At 34.5% G+C, this 27,974-nt stretch overlaps 1 protein-coding gene across 2 annotated transcripts; it reads right to left on the bottom strand.

The window, feature by feature from the left end:
* Positions 1-1,247: 1,247 nt before the first annotated feature.
* Positions 1,248-12,924, bottom strand: LOC123554006 (zinc finger protein 543-like). Of its 2 annotated transcripts, XM_053548581.1 has the most exons (3): positions 12,589-12,923; positions 4,602-4,945; positions 1,248-3,205 (listed from the first exon to the last, which is right to left on the bottom strand). In XM_053548581.1, the coding sequence occupies exon 3, from the start codon at positions 3,151-3,153 to the stop codon at positions 2,245-2,247; it is 909 nt and encodes a 302-aa protein (XP_053404556.1). In that variant the 5' UTR covers positions 3,154-3,205; positions 4,602-4,945; positions 12,589-12,923; the 3' UTR covers positions 1,248-2,244. The 2 variants fall into 2 exon arrangements, with proteins under 2 accessions (XP_053404556.1, XP_045199754.2); XM_045343819.2 differs by lacking the exon at positions 4,602-4,945 and having other exon boundaries at positions 12,589-12,924.
* Positions 12,925-27,974: the final 15,050 nt, after the last annotated feature.

Genomic DNA, 27,974 nt, shown 5'->3' with positions numbered 1-27,974 from the left:
ACAGTATTTTAAAACTGTATCATTTGGTGTTTTTTATTTATTTTTTTATATTAAAAAAAATCAACAAGCAATCATAGGATATATTTTGAAGTCAATCTACCATTTCCTTTTAAAGTATGTGTATTTTCTAGCGGGAGTAAAATGTGGTTGATCAGAACGTTAGACGGTATTCATTATACTTAATTTCAATATTATGTACCAAATTCACATCTATTTTTGCATTAATATTCGTTGAACTTCTATCTGTAGTCAAAACTTGTTATCTGTAGATCCTACATATTTTTAATATTTATATGTTAAGGAACAATAAATCATTATTAAATAATTTCAGCTTTTCCCTTTTCTTACTATATTTGAATTCGCCTATGGTCAACAACTGGATCCCCCGCCCCCTCGCCCCAATAGCACCTGTTATTGTTGCAACGTATAGTAAAACTGTATAGAAGAAGATCCTTTGGAAAAATAGAACGTAACTAAGCGAAAATAGCAACTGGGTTTAACTGGGTCCGATTATGAGAGTGTTAAGTATCAATAATGTAAAAAATGGGCTGTCATTCTGTTCATAACGACTAATTCATAAATAAAAAAATATCTACAAAATAAAAAATGATTTCAGTTATATCACCATTTCCTGTAAGTATTGGCAATACATATATATAGCCAACGAATTTCACATACATAAAACATAGTGATTTTTTTATAATTTACCTCGGGATGTCCAGCGAAATTTGTTTCAGAAAGGTGTTTTCAGTCCCCATATTTAGTGCAGACATTTAATATTCCTTTGAAGAAAAGTGCAATACAAGCCATTATATAGTCGGTCTACAGGCTTGCTCTCTGTAAATAAGTAGTGATTGTTATTGTATTCTGTGACGGTGATTAACTTTAAAATCAGGGCTTCTCATCTTTAACAGGAGCCGATTTTCGACCATTTGAAAATTCATTAAAAGTTTCGTTTATGTAACTGGGAACGATATCGTCATAAATTAGAAAATAAAAGAAAAAAGTTTCAGTTTTAGCTCAGGTTCCCGCAACACCAATTGTGATCGTACTATTTCTGTTATAGACCTCTGCTACAGACGGACTAAGGTCTTGTTTTTAAAAAAAATACGTTTTACCCAAAATGGGTAATAATCGCTCGTGGATGTCCCAAATCTGACAGTTTAAGTCGGCTGTCCTCCTGCTGGATTTCCTTTCAGATAACAATAAAATTCAGTGCTGTATAATTTATGTAAAGACAAAATAAAAACGATATATAATACTTTTATTATTCAACATATAAGAGGACAGAATTAATATATGAATGTAATTCCTATTTTGTAAATTTTTAATTTCTCTATAAAAAACAACAAATTTCAGAGAACAGCAGGTTGCAGATGGAAAGTTGGAGATAATATTTTTTTTTTTAAACTACTGTAATATATATTAAATGTATATAATCTTACGTTATACCCAGTGTAACATAAATTTACACGAAACAATAAAAAGCACAAATCGCTGTTGCTATACACACAGTATATTTGTAAAAAAAAAAACAAAAAAAAAAAAAAAAAAAAAACGACGGGGTCTGTACCACAACTTTTCATAAGTTCTATTATTGGCTTAAAATATATTTCCATCTGAGCTTTTATGGATACCATTTATACATTTTTTATTCTTGAGCAGGCAAATGATTACATGATAAATTGAAAGAGTTCTAGTGCAAAGGCTTATGTCAAGTATTTCAAAATTCAGGAAGTATGTGTACTTTCATTCTTTAGTAAATGTAAAAATGACCCACTGGGTCCTATGTAGTACTTTTCCATAAATCACTATCGTAGCCTTCGTACAATACATAAAGACTAAAAGGAATGTTCAAAGCGTTAATTTGTTGCAAAATAGAAGGAATCTAGTATTAATTTATTAAATACATATAAAATATCAACATATGTATGAATCTTAATGCGCAGTTTTGATGCATCTTTCTTTCAATGATGTCTGCGAGACGCATAGTCATGATACTTTTTTGTGAAACAGACCAAAAACATGTTTGTTGTCAGTTATAAGAACAAGTGTGTGTATTTAGTGTTTTTATAAAGATTAATGTCAAATTTATCTAAACAACACTTATATAACAAATTATTAAGAAAAAAAATCACTTCTTCCCTTTACCATTCTCTGCTTAGTAAAAGCATTTTTATTTATATCACATCACAGTAAGTTTAAAGAACCGGAAGTTATATTTTCGCTTGTTACTGGCACACTTCAATCGGAATCTACATTTATTTCTTCGCTTTCATCATCGGAACTACTTAGAATGTTTTGGTTATTGTTATCATCAGTTCCGTGATCTTCTGACCTCCACGTTACTTCGTCTTCCTCCCCACAATCCAATTCGCCCGGCTTCCTGTCTTCCGGTCTACAGTGAACCTTTCTATGTCTTTCTAAATTACTTTTATGACTTGTGGCGTAATCACACACCGGGCAAACGAAATCCTTCTGACCATTGTGCACCGAAAGATGCCGTTTGAGTAAAGCTTTACGACAAAACCTTCGCCCGCAGTAGAAACAGGTGTAACCATGGTAATGAAAGATCATTGCATGTTCCCTCAAGGAAGCTTTTGTAGCAAACACTATTCCACAACATTCGAGAGTCTTTGCGCATGTCTGGTGCATTGTGAGCATGTGTCTCTTCAGGTTGTTTCTTCTATCAGTGGTATAACGACATTGCGGACACGGAAACACTTTTCGGCCGTAGCCATATTGTGACGTAAACGGATTTGCACACGATACTATCACTGGAACTGTCATTCTATCAATTACCGCGTGATTAGAATTCACGTGATTTACATGTGGTGCTAGATTAACGTCAGAATGTGTTTTTGTAACGTCAAAATCAAACAACTTCGGCTGTTGCAAATTTTGCACCTTTGAATGGAGCATCGCCTGACTTTGTCCAATATTACCCACCATTGCTAGATTTTTGACACCGAATTTGTTTGCATCGTGGAGTATATGAGCTGGAGCTATATTCCCTGGATGCCTGGCGTGGTTCAGCTGATATTCGCCAAGAGCTTTCAAACGTCCCATTTGTGATATCAAATTGATATGCTTTGCGAGCATTAAATGGTTTTCGTGACTGCTCGCAGGAATTTGCGCCTGTGCTGAAGGCATATCTGTTCCAGCTGTGCTTAACTGACTTCTCTGTCCATAAATTGGTATTGGCCTGAAATAAATAAATAAATAAATAAATAAATTGATTAAACGGTCGAAGATTGAATAACTGTTTGATTTGATTGCATCAGATTTGAACTGATTGACTGATTGACTAATTGAATGAATGAATGAATGAATGAATGAATGAAAGAACGAACGAACGAACGACGAACGAACGAACGAACGAACGAACGATTGATTGATTGATTGAATGATTGATTGATTGATTGAAAATCAGAATAGTTATATTTTAGTTTGTTACAAGTTAAAATGCTATTTGCAAAGTTAATACCAAAAGTACTGCAGCTTAGAATTTAGATATTTTTTTCTATTTGTTTGTTTTTTTGTTCGTTTGTTTATTTAACCTATTGGTAGCATTTTCAAGAGAAATGCATTTTAGGACCGGATAAATGTAATATAATTATGCTGAATATCAGGGCACTTTCAAGATATATTAAGTTGCATAACAGTCAGTTACTCATTCCTAAGTTTTCCAAATAAGCTGTTTTCTGTTTCTTCGTATACCTTACTTGTAAGCAATAATATCTTTGTTACCAAAATAAATAATAGACATGAAATATCAAGGTCTTTAATTGAAAATAGGGAAAGAGTTTGGTTCGATTTGTTTTTTTAGAAAAGAAACTGGACTAAAATTGCCTTACTTATTTCTTTAGCATTAATTTCTTAAATTAACTCAGAATAAGGCGAGACATTTTACAAACATTAGTGTAAACATCTTATGCTTTTTCGGCGTGCCGTATTAAGCACGATTTTATGACCTCGTATGACCTTATGCCGCATGAATAATGTACTAATCCGATTGCTTGGTAAGGTATTCTCGGTATTTTCAGCCATAATGAGAGATTTTGTAAGAGTGGCGCTGACTGGATGAAAGGCTGAAAATGCGTCACTCTGAATCATGTGTGACACTGAGTGAAATGACAACGCGTTCGTCATCTATAACCTCTATCAGTACAGCAACATCGGGTTGTATGCGTACTACTTGAACAGGTGTGTGTAACCAAATATTCATCTGCTCATCCGGACATATTTCTGGGTTTTTTTTTTAAGTTTTCTTGTTATGTTATTTCTGTTTTGTTAAGTTTCCTTTCCTTAAGTTTTGTTTTTACAAAAAGGTTATTTGTTTTATACAGTCATTAAGTCTTACCCTGCATTACACCAACAATTTCTAACCAGTGCAAATCATTACTAACCTGCAACAACATGTCCGATACTGTTAAATTTTAGACTCTAAATTTTAAATTAATCTTTCGGTGAAAATAGTACTGTACATATTCTGAATGATAGACAAATTTGATAATAAGCTGAAGTAGGGTAAGGGTTCATGTTGCTTCCAACAATTCCAGAAATAAAGTATAGAACGTATTTCAATATTGTTTGCTTACTGTTACCATCTTTTAAGCACCAAAGGCTCAAAGTGAGCTTTTGTGATTGTTTGGTGTCCGTCGTATGTCCCTCCACAATTTCTAAACACAGTCTTCTTCAGAACTACTGTCCTCATTTATACAAAACTTCACAGAGGCCCCTTTCAACATTGCCAAAAGATTTAAAATACAGGTTTCTGCCCATATATAACTTGTGCTTCAGTTACATCACGCCGACCATCTTTTTTAAAGATATTTCTTGTTTTCACTAGGTTGAACGATCTGTATTTATGATATTCTAAGTTAGTAAATTATATCTATGTATTTGATATATAACTATGCCTGTCCCCATCTAAACCAACATCCTGTTTGAAAAATAAATGAGTCATGTTATTACATGTATGTAATCTGACATTAATAGAGTAGTAGTTGTTGTTGTTGTTATTGTATAACCAATGCAACAGTTTTTTCAAGTAAGCGATGAACACAGACCTTGAAAATTGTTGTTTAACTCTCATTCAGGAAATGAAGCTTATTGGCAAACCCGTTTAATGTGTTTTTCATTTAGTCATATAACGTTCAGTCATCTTGCTGTAAAAGGTTGTTGTGTTTTATTTTTTAAGATTTGCATAAAATGAAAATAAAAAGCTAAGAGAATTATACTGATTGATTACCTTAGGTTAAAAAAACCCAACCCATGCATAACGGACCGTCATGGCGAACAGGATAAGGACCATGCTGTATTTGTACGGCATTTCCAAAAAAGAAATAACCCGAAAATGTTTTACTGTCAGAACATTCCTGTAATAGTTATGATATGAGCCGCGCCATGAGAAAACCAACATAGTGGGTTTGCGACCAGCATGGATCCAGACCAGCCACCATACTGTTCGCTTCACAGTTTCTCTAATTGCAATAGGCTTTGAAAGCGAACAGCATGGATCCTGACCAGACTGCGCGGATGCGCAGGCTGGTCTGGATCCATGCTGGTCGCAAAGCCACTATGCTGGTTTTCTCATGGCACGGCTCATATCATAATAATAATTTCATTTAACGAGGATAACATATGGTCCACTAGCATAATGATTTAAGATTTTATCCTTAGTATGTAACATAGGGCATTAACTAACAAACTGATCCTAAGTGACATAAACAGTATGTAGTAGTATAAAATAATATAAATTCTAGGCTAGAAGTATGTTTAAGAATAAAACTAAAACCTAAAACCTAAAATCTTTGTATGAGAAAAATACAGGAAAGCGTTGGATTAATTTAAAAAGCAACGCTATTGTAATTATGTCTATATGAAATTAAATATTTGTAATATAAAATAGACTGAAGACAAGAAACGCGGCAATGCCACGAAACCAGGTTTTCAACACTTTTCATAAGAATAAAAATGTATACTGAATCACAGTGCACCACTTTAAAGCACATTAAAGAATAATGTCAGTGTCGGAATCCGAAAATTCCGTTGTAACGGATAAAAAATGCTAACCCTAACCCTAAACCCTAAACCCTAACCCTACTATTTTTAGTAACAATGACTGACCTTGATCCCAGAAACCCCAAAATCAATCCCAAGCTACAACTTTATATAAGTTTTCTATACACCAAGTTTCATCGTGATAGCTCATTCCTAAGTTAAGTTATTGACCGGAAACCCTTTTTTCTATTTTAAGTAACAGTGACATTGACCTTGACCCCAGAAACCCCAAAATTAATCCCAGCCTTTGTCTTGATATAAGCTACATACGTACCAAGTGTTTTTCAAATATCTTTACCGAAACAAAAGTTATTGACCGGAAACACCAGTTTGACGCCGCCGCCGCCGCCCGCCCTTCCGCCCGCCCGCCCGACCAACGACATACCCCAATCTAATAACTCAGGTTTTCGTTGAAAACCTGGTTAAAAACGAGAAATTATAAAAAAAAATGCGAATACTGCAATTGCACTTAGTGATAAGACATGATGAAAAAAATGGGAAAAAATGTGACAGAATTGTCATACGATTTATACACAACTAAATAGAAAAGAATATAGCAATACGGAAACAATGTCATTACAATTTATTGAGAAAAAAATCGAAAGAAATGTGTAAGATAATAATGAATACATTACCTTATAAATGTAGGTTAAATTATAAATTTGATAGAACTTACAATTGAGATCATATGAATGGAGAGAATCATCGAAACAGTATACACAAATGCAAATATATTGTGGATGGTGGTGGTCAGAAAGAAATGGAATTCACAAATTATGAAATGTGAAAACGAACAGGCATAAAAGCACCCTTCCCTTAGAGGCTAGCTTACGCTTACTGACGTTTAAACCCCACCAATAAACTGCGCTCCACCCTCTGAGGCTATGATATACATGGAGCCTTAACAGCAAATATGGAAAGGTACGTTGGATTGATAATTGCTTTCAAGAAATTCATGCAGAGATGAATTACACTTGTATTTCAAATAAAAACAAAAAAGACTTCGTTTGTAACAGCTAACTTTGATTACAATACTAGAGGAAACCGTCTTAACCGTCACGATAGCCTAGTGGTAGAGCATCCGCTTCGAGTGCGGGAGGTCGTAAGTTCGATCCCTAGCCGCGTCTTAAAAAATGGCACCACTAACTCCCTTGCTTGGCGCTTTCTGCTCACATACCCTCGTGGCGATGGATTTTATCAGGAATGGTGTTGATAGTGATTAAGTTATGAGAACGTGTTTAATCGGTCTAAAATAATTAATTTTGTCAGTACTGAATTAGAGTTCGTATCAGAGGAAAATATAAAGGAAAAATCGAATTAAATTCGGTTGTATCATAGTAAGTTACTACTGACGTTAAAAAGGTTTTGAATCAAAACATTTTATTTTAGCTCATTTCTAATTTACATGGTTCAAAACTACGTGAAATGTCATATTTTTATAAAGCACTGGAATTAGTCTGTTTTGCGTGTACAGACTGGATCACCAAGTGGAAACGTTATGTAAGTACAAATGGAAAATAAATATATTGTCTGGTTTTCGGACCTGCAGCTAGTTAACTTGAAACTCAAACATTATTAAAAGTATCTTACATCAAGTTCTTTATTTTCTGAAATTTGAATAGCGTAATCAAAGAAACAGCTAGAGACTGACGTTTGTTGATTATTTTTGAGACAATGGGTTTTGAATTGCAAATTGGTCATCCCGTCGTAATATTCTTTCATAACATATGTTACATATACTGATATTCATTTGATTTGTACAAATATTAATATTTATTTGTTTTGAATCAATGAGATAAAAACATAGATGATGAAGGGAAACACATTTCATTGAAAATTATTTTTAGCATTTTGTACTGAATTAAATGCAGTTACACATGCCCTTAAATTTAAAATCTGACCGTTTTATTTTCATGTTGAAGTAAACTTTCATAAGATAAGTGTATTAAATTCAACGCCCCAAAATTTTCTCCAATTTTAGACAACAGCGCTCAAGCGATGATGATACAGTTTTAGAGATTTGACACTGCGAAAGTTTTGCCCCGTACCACGGCACCCACTGTTATATAATTTCTCATCCACTGAAAGCATGGAGTCAATCCAATGTCATTCTGTTACAGAGCTCCGCCGAAGCAGGTACTAGAGGGCATGAGGGGAGCTGTTCTTTTCATTACGTCTCTACAAACCGAATCTGGTAATAAAGGACCTTCTTATATGAATATATTATATTATTTTACAATGCTTTTAATTTTAAAGTCTGTCTCTGCGTTAAGATTAATCACCTTGAGTCAGCAGGATTTCTCATATAACGTATAGAATAACTTCACATCTAAAAACACTGAAACAAAACCAAACAAAAAAAAACCAAAAAAAAACCAAAAAACAAAAAAAAAAAAAAAAAAAAAAAAGAGAGAGAGAGAGAAAAGAACAATGCACTTCTGGGAAACGAAATACATGAACCATGTTACAGCTGAGACGTCCTTTTCAGAGTCGTTTTATGTAAGTACCGCGTAGTATTAAAAAATTGAAAAGTAAACATATCTTGTAAACATAACCGAAAATAATACAAATTAGTTCTATACATATTTCGATTCCGCGGCTGCTGAGCGGTAAAGGGTACATGGTAACGGAAGGATTGTTCTCTTTCTTGTCACGGGTTCGATTCCCGCGGCTTCAAGATTTTTAATCTTAATTTATGCGTCGCGTGCCTTATATCTTAATCACCAATAATTTACGTAGCTTCAAATTTGATAAGATTGACAAATTAAACAAACTGATCTTTTTAGAAAATAAACATATACAAATACGTTCTTAACTCTTGTAATTCAAAATGCGAAAATCAGACTTTAAGGACTGTCAGCTCTGTATGCAAGGAAATGGACCCTACAAGCAGTTTTCATAATGCAGATGAAATAGTTTTGCATTGTCTGCTTAATATCACACTGCATATATTACAAAAGTAACAAGAGAATGAAGAAGAGAATGAAATTAAACAGAAAAGTGAACAGACTTAAGGTATAGAAATAACACACACATACAATAGACAACAAAGCCTAGTTAAAAAAATCATGTATGAGACTTGTTTACAACAACTCTATTCTGCTCAATCTCTACGCTGTTAAGCCGACTGGTGACGAAAGCTTCTGCTTACATGCTATAAAAATAAAGCCGCCATATATTTTGTACTGAAGTGAAAAGCACTTGTGACCCAAACCTTTTGCTATGTTATATTTATTTAACTGGAAAAAATTATATTTTCAAAGTAATATTTTTATGTAATTTAAGGAAAGTATTTAGCAGAATAATGTTGTAATATGTTGTGTAAACACAATGAAGTGAAATAATTTCACTAGGGCGTGGGCATGGTGAATTATTCTTCGCAGCGTATAACTTATTCGGGGTGTTTAATTTAAATTTGTATTATCTCCATTCTAAATTCTTTTTGTGTAAAAAGGGGATGCAGTAGGGAAGCACTATTTACTGCCGCATATATGGCGTCATGACGTTACCATGTTATAAGAATGACCACCAGACGGAAAGTTGTGTAAATGGGTCTTTAAGATACTCAGGAGCTATGCCACATTTTTACTTGACTGCTTTTTGAAAATGAACGCGTTCAATTTAATGCGGAAATAATCTTTGCATAAATTTGGATATACATGTCGGCATATCTTACACATAATAATAAAACGTATGTCTACAGTTTTGATAAATTGTTTTAATATAGATTGTTTTGATTTGTATCTTTACATTCATTCTTACATTTCATAGAAATATTACTTTTACATTGCAGCTTCCTACAGTTTGTCTAGCTAACTTATTCACATTTTTAACATTGAGAATTAAAACTAATAGTGCATATATAAAAGAAAAAAAATATGTAATAAAATTTTAAGAAAACATTTCCAGCAGTATGTAATCAGTATTCGTAGACCTCATTGGAAATAAATTTTTGAGCTTTTATGGACCGCCATGTTATCATATAGTCTTTCTGTAAAGTCCTTCCTACTTTGTTAGTTTAATATGGCTGACGTAACGTGATAGTTTGTTACCATGGTGTTATTTTAACTGATGAAGTGTACATGAGTATAGCTCTTATTCTCTCAACAGGAAGTTGTGCTATTATTTTGAATGTCTGTAGTATTTGATACCACTATTTGGAGTTTGCGATACAATGAAGTAGCACTGTGTCTAATGATTTGCGAAATCCAAGTTTTAGTTAGTGAAATATCTATTTCAGTCAGTACATGTCTCATAATTTAATTTGTAACCGTTCGGCAAGTGTATTTTTAACCTGAATAATTATATATCTCTATTCGCTGGATATGTATTAAATTCTGGAATCAAATTTAGCTCAGTAGGTAAGAGCGTTGGTCTACGGATCTCGGGGTCGCAAGTTCGATCCTCGGGCGGGGCGTATGTTCTCCGTGACTATTTGATAAACGACATTGTGTCTGAAATCATTAGTCCTCCACCTCTGATTCATGTGGGGAAGTTGGCAGTTACTTGCGGAGAACAGGTTTGTACTGGTACAGAATCCAGGAATACTGGTTAGGTTAACTGCCCGCCGTTACATGACTGAAATACTGTTGAAAAACGGCGTTAAACCCAAAAACAAACAAACAAACAAACAAACAAAACCAACCATAATTTCCCTCACGAAACGAAACATAACTTTTCGAAGCATTATGAAAAGGAAAATTTCAATAGCAAACCATTTCATTTTCAAATAATATGTAAGGGAATAACAGAAGACTAGGATAGATTTTTATTTTCTATACATAAATATACTTCTAGTTGTACTGCATTATTTATCAATTAGCTTTTAATTGCCTTAGTTAAACCTTTGCATAAATGGATTATTATTTTCCTTCAAGAGTCATGAAATTCTGTTCTAATCTTTTAAACACAACAGTATTATGAAAAAGATGATGTTTGAGCATTTATAAGATTAGAACAAACAGAGAAGTCACTGACACGGCCTGTGATTGTGTTGCAAAGATAATAGGCTATGTTCAAATGTAAAAATATATTACGTTTTATGCAGGCATACATTCAACGTTTTAAGTATGAAATTTAGACTTTTTGTATCATCCACTTATTTCCGAAGTAAGGTTTTTCGCGGATTTCTCTTTAAATGTAATATACCACCATCCAAATTACACTTTATAATAAAACATGAAGCCACATGTCCATCTTTAAATGTAATCATTTTTAAAAAAAAAATCATGTGACATAATTTTACACAGAGAAATACAGCTTTTACTATGAAATTAATGTTATCAACTACAGAACTATTATCAAAGATATTTAAAAAAAAAATCCCACTACTACTCCTAGTGACGCTTAGAATGCTTTATATCTGGAATTTAAAAGATAAAGCCTTAACTGACGAACAAATCTGAGAAGGATTTGGTGGATGAAACAGTAGACCTTAAAATTTCTGAAACATTGAGTTGCTGTAGCTTCTCTTACAATATATCTATAACGGCAAAAATTTTAAAATAAAATAATTCCCGAAGGAACTATCTTAAAGCAGTATACTGAGCGAATTGAAAACACTATTTGAAAGTCAAAGATTAATGTGTGATCAATACAGATCTCTATTCTATTTAAAAAAAACAACAACAACAACAATAAACATACCAGAACAAGAAGAGGGTTCAAGATGTTTACTATTATCATTATATTTACCATTACTTGTGAGTTCTTAAATACTGTCGCTTGTGGTTGTATTTGTTAAAACCTGTTGTTGTTTTTGGCAAATTTTATTGACATAGGCTTCTGTTAAAAAGCCATAAAAAGACATAAGTTTATGAACAGAAAATGATGTATATACGCTGTAGAAAGACAGGTCTGCAAGGTGAGAGACTACAGTGTCTTTTATGTATTGTGTTGGTGCAAATTACATCAATGATACATAATTATATGTAGTAAAAGTAGGTAATATATTACTAAATTTTTTTTTTGGAACGGGACGCGAAAAGAAACCAACAACATTTACAACAACAAATTAAGATTTAACTTGATGGCCTTTTTAACACGACAAGTCATATTGAACTAACTCTACTGTATTGGATGCTAAATAAACACGTACCAGCTATGTTCAAATGCAAAGATATGATGTTAGGTTTTATGATGTTCCGTGCATACTTTCAACGTTTTAAGTATTAAATTTAGACTTCCTGTTTCATCCACTCATTCCGTAGCATGAGTTTTCGAGGGGTTCTCTTTAAATATAATAAATTCAGAAACTCAGAGTATATAGGAGTATGTGTACTCATACCTGTATTGAATGTTTTGACACATCACTAAGTAAAAAACTCATACCAAATCAGGGAAGTTACTAGTAACTTAAACAGACCCATATATTGTAAGTCTCTATAAGGTTAACGTATTCAACTTTAATTTTGTCAGCAACGAAGAGCAACTGAACCGTTAGTTAGCGCAAAAAGAACAGTAAACAGTAAATTCATTTGTAAAGTTAAATCTAGTTTGTTTTTTATTCTGATTACTACGTACCTGAAAGGCAACGTCGGTTGGAAAACGGGACTCTCCATGGCAAGGAGTAGTATTTGTTCCTGCTACAAGCCCACGTTTTATGACGGTGAAGGAAAACGTGCCGACGGTATAGAAGATCGTTCCTCTATTATTTTCACTCAAATATCCAAAAATCTTCTGTCTTGTTTTAAGTCATTTTAGGCGTGTTCTTCACATATATGTATATTTTCTCACAAATTATATATTTGCCAACACTTTCTCCTAAATTCTTAAATCGGGTTTGTTTATATCGTAACTAAATGAAACTAAATTTCCGTCACGATTTGATCTAAATCCACAAGTATCTCTTTAATGTGAAATAAATGTTAATAATAGGGAATTAAATACCGTTTTAACAATGCCTTAAACGGTCTGTGAACGTCGCTCGGTCACGTGACCTCCACAATGGCTGCTGAGGTTGCAAATCGACAGGTAGGCGGAGCTTGCTGAATTGTCCTGTTGCAACGATTGGTTTGTAGTTTTGATCAAAAGAGAGGGGTATAATTTTCAAGTTAATGAAACTGTTGGTTTAAGCGAATTAAACAGATTGGTTTAATTGTGTGTATCTGAAAGGTTTCAGTGGAAGCCTGCTGGTTTTGCTATGATGACAATGTGTTTTCACCGAGCCTGCCAAATTGACACATGTAATTTAGACGTACCCAGCTTTGAGTTTAACGCAATTATTTATCTATTAATTCTACTTTAATCAAAATGTTAATGCGTTTTTAGAAATTAAGAGTAAGTATTTCAGGACTAATGTAAGATATTTGAAACGTTTTAAAAATCAGAAATATTTGTCGGAATGTAATTTATTAGTCTCGATCGTCAGTAAGCATAGTATATTTAATGAAAATTGTAACTAATTCTTGACATCTTGCCTGTTTAACAGTTCTTTAACTATCAAAAGTATCAAGATATCGTTATTTTTTAAGACAAGAAACTGAATGCATGTTGAAATAAAATGCAAATAAAAATTCAAATTTCATTTTAAAAGTTAATCATTTTATTAATAAATAAACAAAAAAAAAAGCACAACGATATATATGAACATCTATTACAAAACTTGAAATGCTTTCAGGTTATGAAAAATGTCTGCGTAACCTCTGAGTTGGAGTTTATGACCATTAAAATACTGACAACTTATTAATACAGGGGTTAGGATTGTTAACAGACTTGTTTACAATATTAATGAAAATTGCTTTCTACAGAGCTTAGAGTTAAGCCTAAACACCAAAAATATATTGAATATATCTTAGAAATTAAATTTTTTTGCGGAGAAGAAATATTAGTTTTCATCTATCGTATTTTCTATATTTTTGCATTATAACTGTTGAACTCAGTGTACACATGTTGTTATGTAAATGTTAATAATAATCTTAAATAAAAGAAAAGAAAAATACTTGAAGTAATGAATATGAGCATTTTAAAAACAAACTATGTGTCTATGACTGCATCTGACTAGAAAGGGAAAGGCGGTGGGGTGGGGGGTCAAAAAAGTAAATAATACAGCTTCTTTAATGTCTATTTTATTTTGATGATATAAAATTTTAAGAATTTTTTAAGGCTGCAAACCAGCCGTATAACATGTTCGGTTCTAAAATGTCTCATCGAATTTTTAAATCGGTAAGTAATATCAAGTAAGACCAAAGTAAATAAAAATCTTTTTGTTAGGTATTGTTTTGCGGGAGTAAAATATCAAGAGTGGAGGATACGCTAGGAAATTTGCGATTTCGGACACCTATGCGCTAGACTCTGAAGAGAAACCTGTATATGTATATATGGGTTAAATTTTTCCTAAATCCAGTGCATACCCAATGGACACTTAAATGTATATACAGTACAGAAACACAAGGAAAACATTTAAAAAAATGAAAAATTCAAGCACATCAGACTAGTGGAAATTACAAAAATCAATTCATCCCACTACCACCAACTTGTAATAACGTAGGGATGGCACACTAAGTCTTATTAAAGGTGGATAATCAGATTTTGGCCATGTAACGGATTTGTTCGAAACTTTAGCATCTGATCATTTACACTCATTTATGTTCACTTAACACTTAATACAAATTAGATTTTCACTGGAGGTATTTTTAAAATGTCATTTTCCTATCCTGGTTGCCCAACCAAGATAGAGTTATTTTATCATAAGTATAAATTTGATAAACATACTTTGCCTAAGGAAATGTATAAATATTAGACATATTGTAATATATTTGTAAAATATTTGCATTAATTTCAGTTAAGTTGGTCTGCAGTTCGCAGTTCGCGTTTCGAATTGCGAACTGCAAACTGGTCTGCAGTTCGCGATTTGAATTGCGAACTGCAAACTGGTCTGCAGTTTACGATTCAAATTTCAAATTGCAGTCTGATCAGCACTGTCTTGTGCATTGCAGACAAGAATGCATTTCACAGTTGGTCTGCAGTTCGCAGTTTGCGTTTTCAATTGCGAACTGCAAACTGGTCTGCAGTTTGCAGTTCGCGTTTCGAATTGCGAACTGCAAACTGGTATGCAGTTTACGATTCGAATGACGAACTGCAAACTGGTCTGCAGTTTAAGATTCAAATTTCAAATTGCAGTCTGATCAGCACTGTCTTGTGAATTGCAGACAAGAATGCATTTCACAGTTGGTCTGCAGTTCGCAGTTTGCGTTTCCAATTGCGAACTGCAAACTGGTCTGCAGTTCGCTGTTCACGTTTCGAATTGCGAACTGCAAACTGGTCTGCAGTTCGCGATTCAAATGACAAACTGCAAACTGGTCTGCAGTTTACGATTCAAATTTAAAATTGCAGTCTGATCAGCACTTTCTTGCGCATTGCAGACAAGAATGCATTTCACAGTTGGTCTACAGTTCGCAGTTCGCGTTTCGAATTGCGAACTGCAAACTGGTCTGCAGTTCGCAGTTCGCAGTTCGCAGTTCGCGTTTCGAATTGCGAACTGCAAACTGGTCTGCAGTTCGAGATTCGTATTGCGAACTGTAAACTGGGCTGCAGTTTACGATTCAAATTTCAAAGTGCAGTCTGATCAGCACTGTCCTGCGCATTGCGGACAAGAATGCATTTCATAATTAGTCGGCAGTTCTGCAAACTGGTCTGCAGTTCGCGTTCCGAATTGCAAACTGCAATCTTGTCTGCTGTATACAATTCAAATTTCAAAGTGCAGTCTGATCAGCACTGCCCTGCAAATTGTAGACACGAATGCATTTCACAGTTGGTCTGCAGTTCGCGGTTTGCGTTTCCAATTGCGAACTGCAAACTGGTCTGCAGTTCGCGATTCGAATGACGGACTGCAAACTGGTCTGCAGTTTACGATTCAAATTTAAAAGTGCAGTCTGATCAGCACTTTCTTGCGCATTGCAGACAAGAATACATTTCAATTTTGGTATACAGTTCGCAGCTTGCGTTTCCAATTGCGAACTGCAAACTGGTCTGCAGTTCACGATTCAAATTTTAAAGCCCAATGTGATCAGCACTATGATTCGAATTTCAGACTAGAATGCATTTCACAATTTGATGGTCATGGCTTGGAATCGAATGACAAACTGCACACTGGTTTGCAGTTCACAATTCGAACTGCGAACTGCAAGCTGGTCTGCAGTGTACGATTTAAATTTCAAAGTGCAGTCTGATCAGCACTGCCCTGCGAATTTGGACAAGAATGCATTTGACAGTTTTCAAATGCGAACTGCAAACTGGTCTGCAGTTCTCAGTTCGCAGTTCGCAATTCGTAGTTCATAGTTCGAGTTGCGAACTGCAAACTGGTCTGCAGTTCGCAGTTCATGATTCGAATTGCGAACTGCAAACTGGTCTGCAGTTCGCAGTTCGCAGTTCGCGATTCGCATCCGCGCAGTCTGGTCAGGATCCATGCTGTTCGCTAATGGTTTCTCTAATTGCAGTAGGCTTTAAAAGCGAACAGCATGGATCCTGACCAGACTGCGCGGATGCGCAGGCTGGTCTGGATCCATGCTGGTCGCACACCCACTATGTTGGTTTTCTCATGGCACGGCTCAAATGTTAATGGTCTGCACTTCCTCCCTCTTCATTAGAACTGCAATGTGCCGACTAGTCTGCGGCTCTTAGTTTTCGATTCGAACTACGAACTGCAAACTGGTCTGCAGTTCTCAGTTCGCAGTTCGCAATTCGTAGTTCATAATTCGAATTGCGAACTGCAAACTGGGCTGCAGTTCGCAGTTCACGATTCGAATTGCGAACTGCAAACTGGTCATATGCTGGTCATTGCCTTCAAGTTGTAAAGGCCCGCGCTTAAGAAATTGACAATAACTTGTGACAATCCGGACAGTCAGACAGAGAGAATACAATGCACCTCCCTTGAATTGTCTGTGGAGACTAACAATAAGAGGACCTTGATGGCCCTAAGTCACTCATCATAGTTTCACAATGGAAAGGGTAGCATGTGTGACAGAGAGTCATGAAGGAGTCATGTCTGTACTTTGTACTTTGGCCTGCAGATTCAGCGGAAGTATACCATATAGCCAGAAAGGGAAATATAGCCTTGTCTTTCACTAGAAAAGATGGCTTTAATAATTTTGGTAATAGTTCATCCAAAGAAAATACTTTTGAATGGTTTTAAAATTTGGACAGTTTCTGATGTTTCGACTATGTATGTATATAGGGAAAATTTACCACAGGCTCTGAAGGCCATGTTTTGTACGAATCGGACTAATTTACAATTCTTGGTTCATGGTAATCTAACGAACCATGTCTGTGTAAAATTATTTAAAATCTGGCCATCAGGCGAGAAGATCCTTCAAGTTACCATTATGTACATACAGGAAAAAGTGATCGCGCCCTCTAGCAGCCATGTTTTGGCGAATCTAAGGAACTTAACAACAGCAATACAGGGTCAAAATTAGCAAACATTTTATTTGAAGATTTGTTTTTGTCTTGCGGCCATGTCTTTTGACCAATCGGATAACTTAAATACACTTGATGGAAATTCCCCCATGAAACATTTCTGTGTAATACTTTTGAATTTAACATAGTTTCTTGAAAACATCATTTCAAGTAAAATATATTTTAATAAAATGTAATCGTTGAAAAAGCCGCTCCATTATTTAGAAAACTTTCAATAAAATCATATCCGGAAATAGATATTTTTATACGCACAACCGAGCTAATATTTCACAATTTTCACTCTAGACTAATAATTTTCTAGGTAAACGTTTACGAAATGAGCAACCGCTGCATTGTTTCAAAAACCTAAGTAAAACATTCCATAAGAAAAGATATTATAACATCATGACAGTAAACGGGTTGGGCTTTAAGCCATTCAATAGTTACATTTGGCCATACTTCGCTGTAGACGATTCCTTATAATGGGTGTAAATGTCTTTACATTGAAATATGTAAATTACATGTCACAACATATATCAACTCCCGGCATAGGTTCGTTCTGTTTTATTTTCCGTAATATAAAAAGTCTAAAGCATAATAGTGATAAAATAAAGATAAAATAATACAAAGTTTGCACAAATAATAATTCACGCGCTCTGTAAAGAAATACAAACTACAATATTAAAGATATTTCTAAATATTCCTTACCACACCGACTAGTGAATTAATTGAAGTAATCGAAAGAATTCTACATGATTTTAATTAAGTTTTCTCTGCATTTTACCGGCTTACTCGTAAGAGTACATTAACTACTCTGAGGGCAGAAGGAATTTGGCAGTAAAAAGTACTAAGAGATTAAAAAGAACACCAGTGTAATCTTTCTCTCATTCTATCTCTCATTCATACCCATAAAACAAACCAACAAGATTGGTCATACATGACAAGAATTCACAAAGACTGTGCGGGCAAGGATGAAGTGCATCGGACATCTCCGTTAATATTCGTGATATAACGTACATTGCCGAGGATATCCGATTCAGTTAAACAGCAGACGATACCGCGAGGGCAAAGTATTAGTTTCCCCGCTATGCGCGGCGCACGTCACTATTAAGTTTAAAGAACATGAACTGTTACGTCCCGTGACATACATGCTATAACTTCTACATGTTTTCTTTGTTTATATTTAAGCTTATCTATATTCGTCACTGGTAATTGATATGGGCGGCTCCTCCATAAAAATGTTACCGATTTCATTGGACAAAATCCTGCAAGATACAGAGGACGCTCCACTTCAAGAATCTTCCTTTCTTCTTTACTATTCCAAATGTAAAGCACCCATGCACGTGACACTTATCCAAGTGTTAGTAACTTAAATTGGAGGAGCTGGGTATCGAACAAATAACCTGATTTCGTAGTTAGATAGTGGATCACTGCGTCCGCTCTAAGTTTGGTTTGTTTGCATTTAAATTTATTTATAGTCGCCAATAGTAATCCACATAGGCGGCTCCTTCTGAGTATAGACAACAAATTTTAGTGGGAGGATACGACAAGATAATGACAGACGCTCCCCTAGCTCTTTAGCGTGTCGTATGTAAAACGCACAAAAACAAATGACAATTCAATTTAAATGATAAATTGCAAAATAAACAAGACCTGTCCGCTCGACTTTTTGATTCACTGTCCCAGAAGTAGGAATATTACCCTAAATGTTATTCAGTATCTGCATTAGTTTTGGAGAGTGACTTGCACGCAAAACTTCATTAAACCGCAGACCAGTTTGCAGTTTGCAGTTCGAATCGGAAACTGAGAACCACTGACTAGCAGGCGGTTTTGCCATTCTAATGGAGGAGGAGGAAGTGCAGACCCATAACCTCAATTTATCCACTACTTACTAAGTACTTAAATTATAGTAGTAACATTCCTTGTACTTTTATTTTGAATCGTGAACTGCGGACCAGTTTTCAGTTCGCAATTCGAATCGGAAACTAAGAACCGCAGACTAGCTGGCACTTTGTAATTCTTAAAGGAGAGGGAGAGAGTGCAGACCCTTAACATTTATTTAGCTAGCACTAACTTAGTACTTAAATCATAAGAGTAGTATTTCAATAAACTTTCAATTATAATTCGTGAACCGCAGAGCAGTTTGCAGTCCGCAATTTGAATCGTGAACTGCGAACTGCAGACCAGTTTGCAGTTCGCAATTCGAATCAAAAACTAAGAACCGTAGACTAGCCGTCACATTGCAATTCTAGCGGAGGGGGAGGGAGTGCAGACCTTTAACATTTCAGAGTAACATTCCAATAAACTTTCATTTTGAATCGTGAACTGCAGACCAGGTTGCAGTCCGCAATTCGAATCGAAAACTAAGAACCCGCAGACTAGCCGGCACTTCGCAATTCTAGCGGAGGGGGCGGGGGAGTTGGGGAGTGGCGGGGGGGGGGGGGGGGGGGGTGCAGACCCTTTACAATTAAGAGTAACATTCCAATAAGCTTTCATTATGAATCGTGAACTGCAAACCAGGTTGCAGTTCGCAATTCGAATCGTGAACTGCGAACTGCGAACTGCAGACCAGTTTGCAGTTCGCAATTCGAATCGAAAGCTATGAACCGCAGACTAGCCAGCACTTTGCAGTTCTAATGGAGAGGGAAGTACAGACTATTAACATTTATATTTAGCAAAAATGACCTATTACTTAAAAGTATAAGAGTAACGTTCAAATATATTTTTATTTTGAATCTTGAACTGCAGACCAGTTTGCAGTTCGCAATTCGAATCGTGAACTGTGAACTGCGAACTGCAGACCAGTTTGCAGTTCGCAATTCGAATTATGAACTACGAATTGCGAACTGCGAACTGAGAACTGCAGACCTGTTTGCAGTTCGCAATTGGAAACACGAACTGCAAACTGCGAACTGCAGACCAGTTTGCAGTTCGCAATTCGAATCGTGAACTGCGAACTGCGAACTGCTGACCAGTTTGCAGTTCGCAATTCGAATTATGAACTACGAATTGCGAACTGCGAACTGAGAACTGCAGACCAGTTTGCAGTTCGCATTTGAAAACTGTCAAATGCATTCTTGTCCAAATTCGCTGGGCACTGCTGATCAGACTGCACTTTGAAATTTAAATCGTAAACTGCAGACCAGCTTGCAGTTCGCAGTTCGAATTGTGAACTGCAAACCAGTGTGCAGTTTGTCATTCGATTCCAAGCCATGACCATCGAATTGTGAAATGCATTCTAGTCTGAAATTCGAAGCGCAGTGCTTATCATACTGGGCTATTAAATTTGAATCGTGAACTGCAGACCAGTTTACAGTTCGCAGTTTGATTTGCGAAAGGCAAACTGGTCTGCAGTTCGAAATTCGATTACAAAGCTATTGGCTTCGAATTGTAAAATGCATTCTTGTCCACAGTTCGCAGGGCGGTGTTGATCAGACTGCACTTTGAAGTTTGAATCATAAACTGCAGACCAGTTTGCAGTTCGTAGTTCGAATCGCGAACTGCAGACCAGTTTGCAGTTCGCAATTCGAATTATGAACTACGAATTGCAAACTGCGAATTGCAGACCAGTTTGCAGTTCGCATCTGGAAACGTGAACTGAGAACTGCATACTGCAGACCAATTGTGAAATGCATTATTGTCTACAATTTGCAGGACAGTGCTGATCAGACTGCACCTTAAAATTTTAATTTTAAACAGCAGACCATTTTGCAGTTTGCAATTCGAATAGCGAAGTGCAGACCAGTTTGCAGTTCGCAATTCGAATCGCGAACTGCAGACCAGTTTGCAGTTCGCAATTCGAAACACGAACTGCAGACCAACTGTGAAATGCATTTTTGTCCACAATGCGCAAGACAGTGCTGATCAGACTGCACTTTGAAATTTGAATCGTAAACTGCAGACCAGTTTGCAGTTTGCAATTCGAATCGCGAACTGCAGACCAGTTTTCAGTTCGCAATTCGAAACGCGAACTGCGAACTGCAGACCAACTTAACTGAAATTTAAAAAATATGTATTTAGATGGAATTCATTAGAAATGCAAGTTTGAACAATTATTATTACCTCCCTTTACCTATCTTGGTTGCGCAACCAAGATAGATTGGAAATAAATGAATTCAGAAGCTACACACAGCTTTTAAACTTGCATTTTGGTTCAGATTGTTCGATATTTGATATGTCTATTAAATGCAAATGTAAAACTAGACATTGTATCGGAATAAAAAGAAATACCCAGCTTTTTATATACTTTCATATTAAAGGAGAGTAATTACAAAATTTTATAAAAATAATAAAATATACATTGCAAATAGGAATCTAACTCAATGTAATCGGTCTTTTTGTTCCTTAAATAATTCTCTACCAGAATATACAAAAAGTAAAAAATGTCATTCAATGTTGTTTAAATGTGATTGACCACCTTTAATAATGTGACAACAATTATTTCAGATACCGACAAAGCAATAGAGCATATAACATGAGTGTCTGTTCATAATGAATTTATTAAACGAGTTGAATAAAATGCTTGACTCATTTTTTTTCAATGAGTTTAATAAATCTAATGAAGAGAGTCAATACGACCTACGTCTCTTATACTTAAAACTCTGAAGTTTTGTTTTTACAATAGTGTAATAATAAACTTATATTATTGCTTGATTCCACTCCCAAGACGTCAAACGTGATAAAATGTTTCAAATAGAGTTTTTTTTTATCACAGACAAAACTAAATGACAATCACAAACGAATTCCACATATAGATCTCATCAATATTACAGAAGTAACAGCAATTTTTAAATTGTATTAAATAGTCTTTCATAATCATTGTATAGAACACTTCTTGCAGCTCTTGTTGTTGTTTATTCCATTTTTTCTTTATCTATATTACTGTTGGTGAGAGATATTTATTTGTACCGAGTGCAAGTTCTCCCCCTCCCTGTGATACCTAGTATAACAGTTTTCGTGTTTCTATCTAAACCTCTTAGTGTGTGCTGGCCGTTGTGGTGATATTTGAAATGCGTTCGATTGCCTATGTAATCGAGGCCTTTTGCATAAGCTGAAGTCAACTGGTGTAGTATTGATGATGATGATGATGATGATGATGATGATGACAGTTTTAATTCTAATACTACTAATAATTTATTTTAGGAGAGAATGATAAGTTTTAATAAATTTATTTTTTAAAATTCCACTAGGGGACAATTAAAACATAATACATGGCAATATTTGAACAACGCATCAGTCCTCCACGGGACTTTCAACAAGAGCATAAAGATAATCAAAACAATATACGAATGGTTAAACAAAGTTCGAGCGCTGCAATATAAATATATTTATTTAAAATATGCTATTAGACAATTTTTTATATGGATGTGTGATTACTCCTCAAGTATAGGGATTTACAGTGGTTGGCAGACTTGGCAGACTGATGTGATGAGAAGGTTATTCCATATATTAAATTAAGAATTGAATTAATAAACTCCAACCACTTCCTCTTCTTTTTCAGCTTAGCACATGTGTATTTCTTTTGATAGAAATATTTCTTCCTTTTTGCATTGCAATAGTTTTTTCCACACGTGATGTCATAATATTGTCATTTGTATGCATGACCTTGGGAATCTTATTATTTGAGCCGCACCACGAGAAAACCAACATAGTGCATTTGCGACCAGCATGGATCCAGACCAGCCTGCACATCCGCGCAGTCTGGTCAGGATCCATACTGTTCGCTAACTTTTCTTCTAATTGCAATAGAGTTTGAAAGCAAACAGTATGGATCCTGCGCAGACTGCGCGAACGCGCAGGCTGGTCTGAATCCATGCCGGTCGCAAATGCATTATGATGGTTTTCCCGTGGTGCGACTCATTTATGTATATTTAACAATCTGCATGTAGTGCATCATTTAAATGAACTTTCTGTTTTGTTCATATATTTATGATGGCATATCTGGATATGGTCTCTGAAATTCTGATATTCAAGAAATTTTCACTGCTAGCTTTTCATGATCCGTATACTTTTTCTTATAAATGACGATTTTCAGACTATATTATATCTTTCCTACACTGTCCTTGTTTACCTTTGTGTACTGTTTAAAGACAGTGCTCGGAATTAAGATAGGAAAGCATTTTACCATGTTTGTAATTTATATGTATTATAAGTTATATTTGTACATAGGAAGTATAGATAAAGTGTTGTAACAACCAAAACACTGCCTTGAATAGTTTTTATACATCATTATTTTTTTACTCAATTCCGTATACTTTTTGTCCACGCAATCACTGCTATTGATTTTCTTATACTGGCTTCCGTTATAAAAATAACACTGTCGCATACCCCAAGACGACCATTAAATTGTGATTCTTTCAATAAGACCAAACAAAGGTACACTTTTGTGTATAGGTTTAACGAATCCAAAGTTCTAACACACAACTTTTTTGAATGGCATTTGAGAACTACCATTCAAAAGGTGACAATTAAAAGGTTATGTATTCAGTCAGACTCTTGTAATTTGAAATATTGTTAATTTTGCATTTGCATTGCTGGATTTTGACATAAATTTTATTATCGTAAACAAAACATGTACCTTTTAATAAAAACAGCTAATGCCTCATTGAAGATTACGGGTTTCTCTACACCCTTTTCAGTCAATTCAAAGCCACTTTTAAATTACACACAACTGACCTATAATGAAGGACCATAATTACTTCAATTACATTAATTTACTTTTACTGTAAAACACAACGCCGAGGCATAAGGTAAAGCCAGTGGTTTTGATAACATTCCTATAGATATTTTTAGAAATGATGGTTGTGTTTCATTTTTACATATCTTATTTAATGTGTGTTTTACAACAGGAACTATACCCACTAACTGGGGAAAAGTTGTTATTACCCCTATACCCAAGTCTAATACTGCTGATCCTCGTGATCCATTATCTTACAGGGCTATCTTATTCTATGTATAAGATCTATTGTTCTGTATTAAATAACAGGCTTTCTAGTTGGGCAGAAAGTAATAATATTCTAGCTGATGAGCAAACGGATTTAGAAAGAATAGAAATACTATAGATCATGTCTCAACATTAAGTAACATTATTGATACAAGGAAAAAGCTTAAACAGTCTACGTTTTGTGCTTTTATCGATTTTAGTAAAGCGTATGATTTTATAAATCGTAGTCTGTTATGGAAAAAACTTTTCGATACTGGCATTAATGGTAGCATGTTCAATGCCTTGAGATCCTTATACCAAACAGTGTCATCCTGTGTTAGAATTAATGGTCGGTATACAGATTGGTTTGAAAATACAAGTGGTTTACGTCAAGGTTGTTCGTTGTCACCTTTATTGTTTAATTTGTTTTTAAATGACCTTGTCACTAATATTAAAGCTACAGGCAGAGGTGTGTCTATAGAAAATGAAATAGTTTGTATTTTACTATATGCCGATGACATTGTACTGATTGCGGAAAATGAAAATGATTTACAATATTTATTAGATGTTCTATCAAATTGGTGTTCTTTAAATTCTATGACAATTAATCCACAGAAGAGCAATATTGTACATTTTAGACCACCATCTGTTGTAAGAACTGCTCACGCTTTTACTTGTGGTACCCATAGTTTACAAGTTGCCACTCAGTACACCTATCTTGGCATTCTTTTAGATGAACATTTAGATTTTTGTAAAACTGCTAAATCTGTAGCACAAAGTGCTGGAAGAGCACTAGGCCTCCTTATTGCAAAGTCTAAAAGTCTTGGTGGCATGCCATATAATGTTTTCACCAAATTGTACGACAGCATGGTATGGCCGGTTATATCATATGGCGCCTCCATATGGGGTGTTAAATCTCACTCGTGTATTAATGCAGTACAGAATCGAGCTATGCGTTTTTATTTAGGTTTGGGAAAATACACCCCTACTGCAGCTCTGTTTGGTGAACTGGCTTGGCAACCACCACATGTAAAACAGTGGGTATCAGTAGCTAGGCTGTGGCATAAATTTCATAAAATGGATAGAGATAGATTGAATTATAAAGATTATGCATATTGTTACACTAGATCTGGCACTAGATGCAAAAACTGGCAGTTCAACTTTATAGAACATTTAAATTTGATTAATTTATCGCATATAGTGGATACATGTACTTTTTTCTCATCTAGGAAATTTTGTGATATGGTTAAACAGAACAGTATGAATTTGTATATTAATGAATGGAAACTACGTATATCTAGTCCAACTGGTTCTGTTAGTAATACCAGAAACAAATTACGCACATATAAATTGTTTAAACATCAGTACGAAACTGAAAAATATGTATATTTACCAATGCCTGCAAAGCATCGATCAGCATTAGCGAAATTTAGACGTGGTGTTGCACCCCTCCGTCTCGAAACGGGAAGATATGAGAATTTAGATGTTAATAACAGGATCTGTCCAATTTGTAAACAAAATGTTGAAACTGAAATACATGTGTTAACACAATGTCCTGCTTACCAACCTCTTAGAACTGTTTTATTTGATAAAGCTAAGGATATCAATGATGATTTTGTTAATATGAATGATGAACAAAAAAGTATGTTTGTACTCTCAAACACTGATATTGCCAAATTAACTGCCAAAACCTGCTATAATATACTTCTTACACGTTTTGATACTTTATATCATTAAAATGAGTAAGGTTACATTTACCAATCTGCATTTTATTCAAATGTAGTATCACTTTTATTGTATATAAATGCTCTATCATTGTTTTAATGTAACTACTTTTATGTTTGTAGTTAATTGTAGATAATCATTGCTAATCAGTTCACCTCTGATCTGATCAGGGTTGATAAATGGTTTTTTTAAAACATTTCTTATTATGCGCAGTAGTGCCACAATTTTTCTATTTTCATTATCTTAATCTTATTATTTTATGGCAGATCTTAAGTATGGATTAGCAATGGTAATCTAATTTTTAAATACGAAAAATTTAGTACTGGTAATTATTACTGTTCATACATCATATATTACAATATCACAATCTATCATGGTTTCTATGTTAGAATTGGTTACATATCTTAATCCTTAATTGTTTTAAGATATTCATGAGTCTTGTTGTTCATTCATTCATTCATTCATTCATTCATCCTCCTATCCATCCATCCATTAATTCTTTTCATTCATTCATTTGTTCGTTCAATCATTCATTCATTCATTCATTCATCCTCCTATCAATCCATCCATCCATTCATTCATTCATTCATTCATTTGTTCGTTCACATTCATACATACATTCATTGAAAACAACAATAGATTTTAGTGCAATATGCTCTGTTAATAAGCAATGTCCATATTTATTTATTGCTTATGTGATCAACTGTAATTGTGGATGGAATATATAATTAGACTTTTGTAGATATAAATATAAACATTAGTAATATACATTGACAATAACATGGATCAACTTTTTTAATAAGTAATTTTAAGTTATGTAATGATTGTCTCCTATAAATCTGTAGTAGATTGGCCATGCTTTTTATTGATGTATTTATTATATGTTTTGTAATATGTAAATATGCATGGATGAGACATAAATAAACTATTAAACTATGGCTATTTTCCTCAGATTCTAGTTTATTAAGCGTTTTCATATGAAATAACTTAACAGTGTTGTACCCAAATCTACCTTTTCAGGGATAACATTTTAACTCAAATTCTTTTTCAGCGCAAAAGAAATGAAAGATATCAGTAAGTAGCTGATCAAATAGCACTCAATGGCATTAAAAATGAATGAAATGAAAAATAAGGCCTAAAGATTTTTGGAAAATGTTTAAGAAACGTCAATCAAAAGGAGATAGCAAAAATATAGATATTTCAGCTTTTTATGAACATTTTAAAAATTTCAATTGCACTCCGGGAGACGTACGTTCCAACGCAAGTCTAGTCTCAACGATATCGTGTAGCAAGATATCAACAACACACGATACGATATCTAAACAATTATGTTACTGTGTCTCTCCATATGCCTACAACATGACAATAATGTCTTGATTTCAAACAAACATCAGCAACGAACATGGTCAGATAACTTTCGTTGTTACCCATTGATCCTATAGTATATCAACAGTTGATTTATATTTCCCCCAGTCAGACAATGTATACTACAATTTAAAGAAATGAACGTTATTTGAAAATAAACATAACACTTATATTTTCCGACAGTTATATGTGTAGATGTTATTAGATGTTTAATTGTTGTCAGTAGTGATCTTTAAATAATTATTGTGCATATAGTTTAAAAATAAAGCTCGTAGATATTCTTTATAATGTTATGAAGTCTAAAAGAATACGTTGCAAACTCTAAACGATGACACAATCACATGTTACCAGCCCCCATCGATGTTTTTGCGAATACTGATACAGATTTGCAACGAAAATCATAAATAAAGTATCATATATTTCGTGTTACAGAATCCCAATCTTAAATGTGACTCTTTTGTTTGACACATCATCAGATGCCATAATAATGAATACGTGTGCT

The sequence above is a fragment of the Mercenaria mercenaria genome, chromosome 7 (assembly GCF_021730395.1).
Source record: "Mercenaria mercenaria strain notata chromosome 7, MADL_Memer_1, whole genome shotgun sequence".
NCBI lineage: Eukaryota > Metazoa > Mollusca > Bivalvia > Venerida > Veneridae > Mercenaria > Mercenaria mercenaria.
This window is presented reverse-complemented; position numbering and strand designations above follow the sequence as displayed.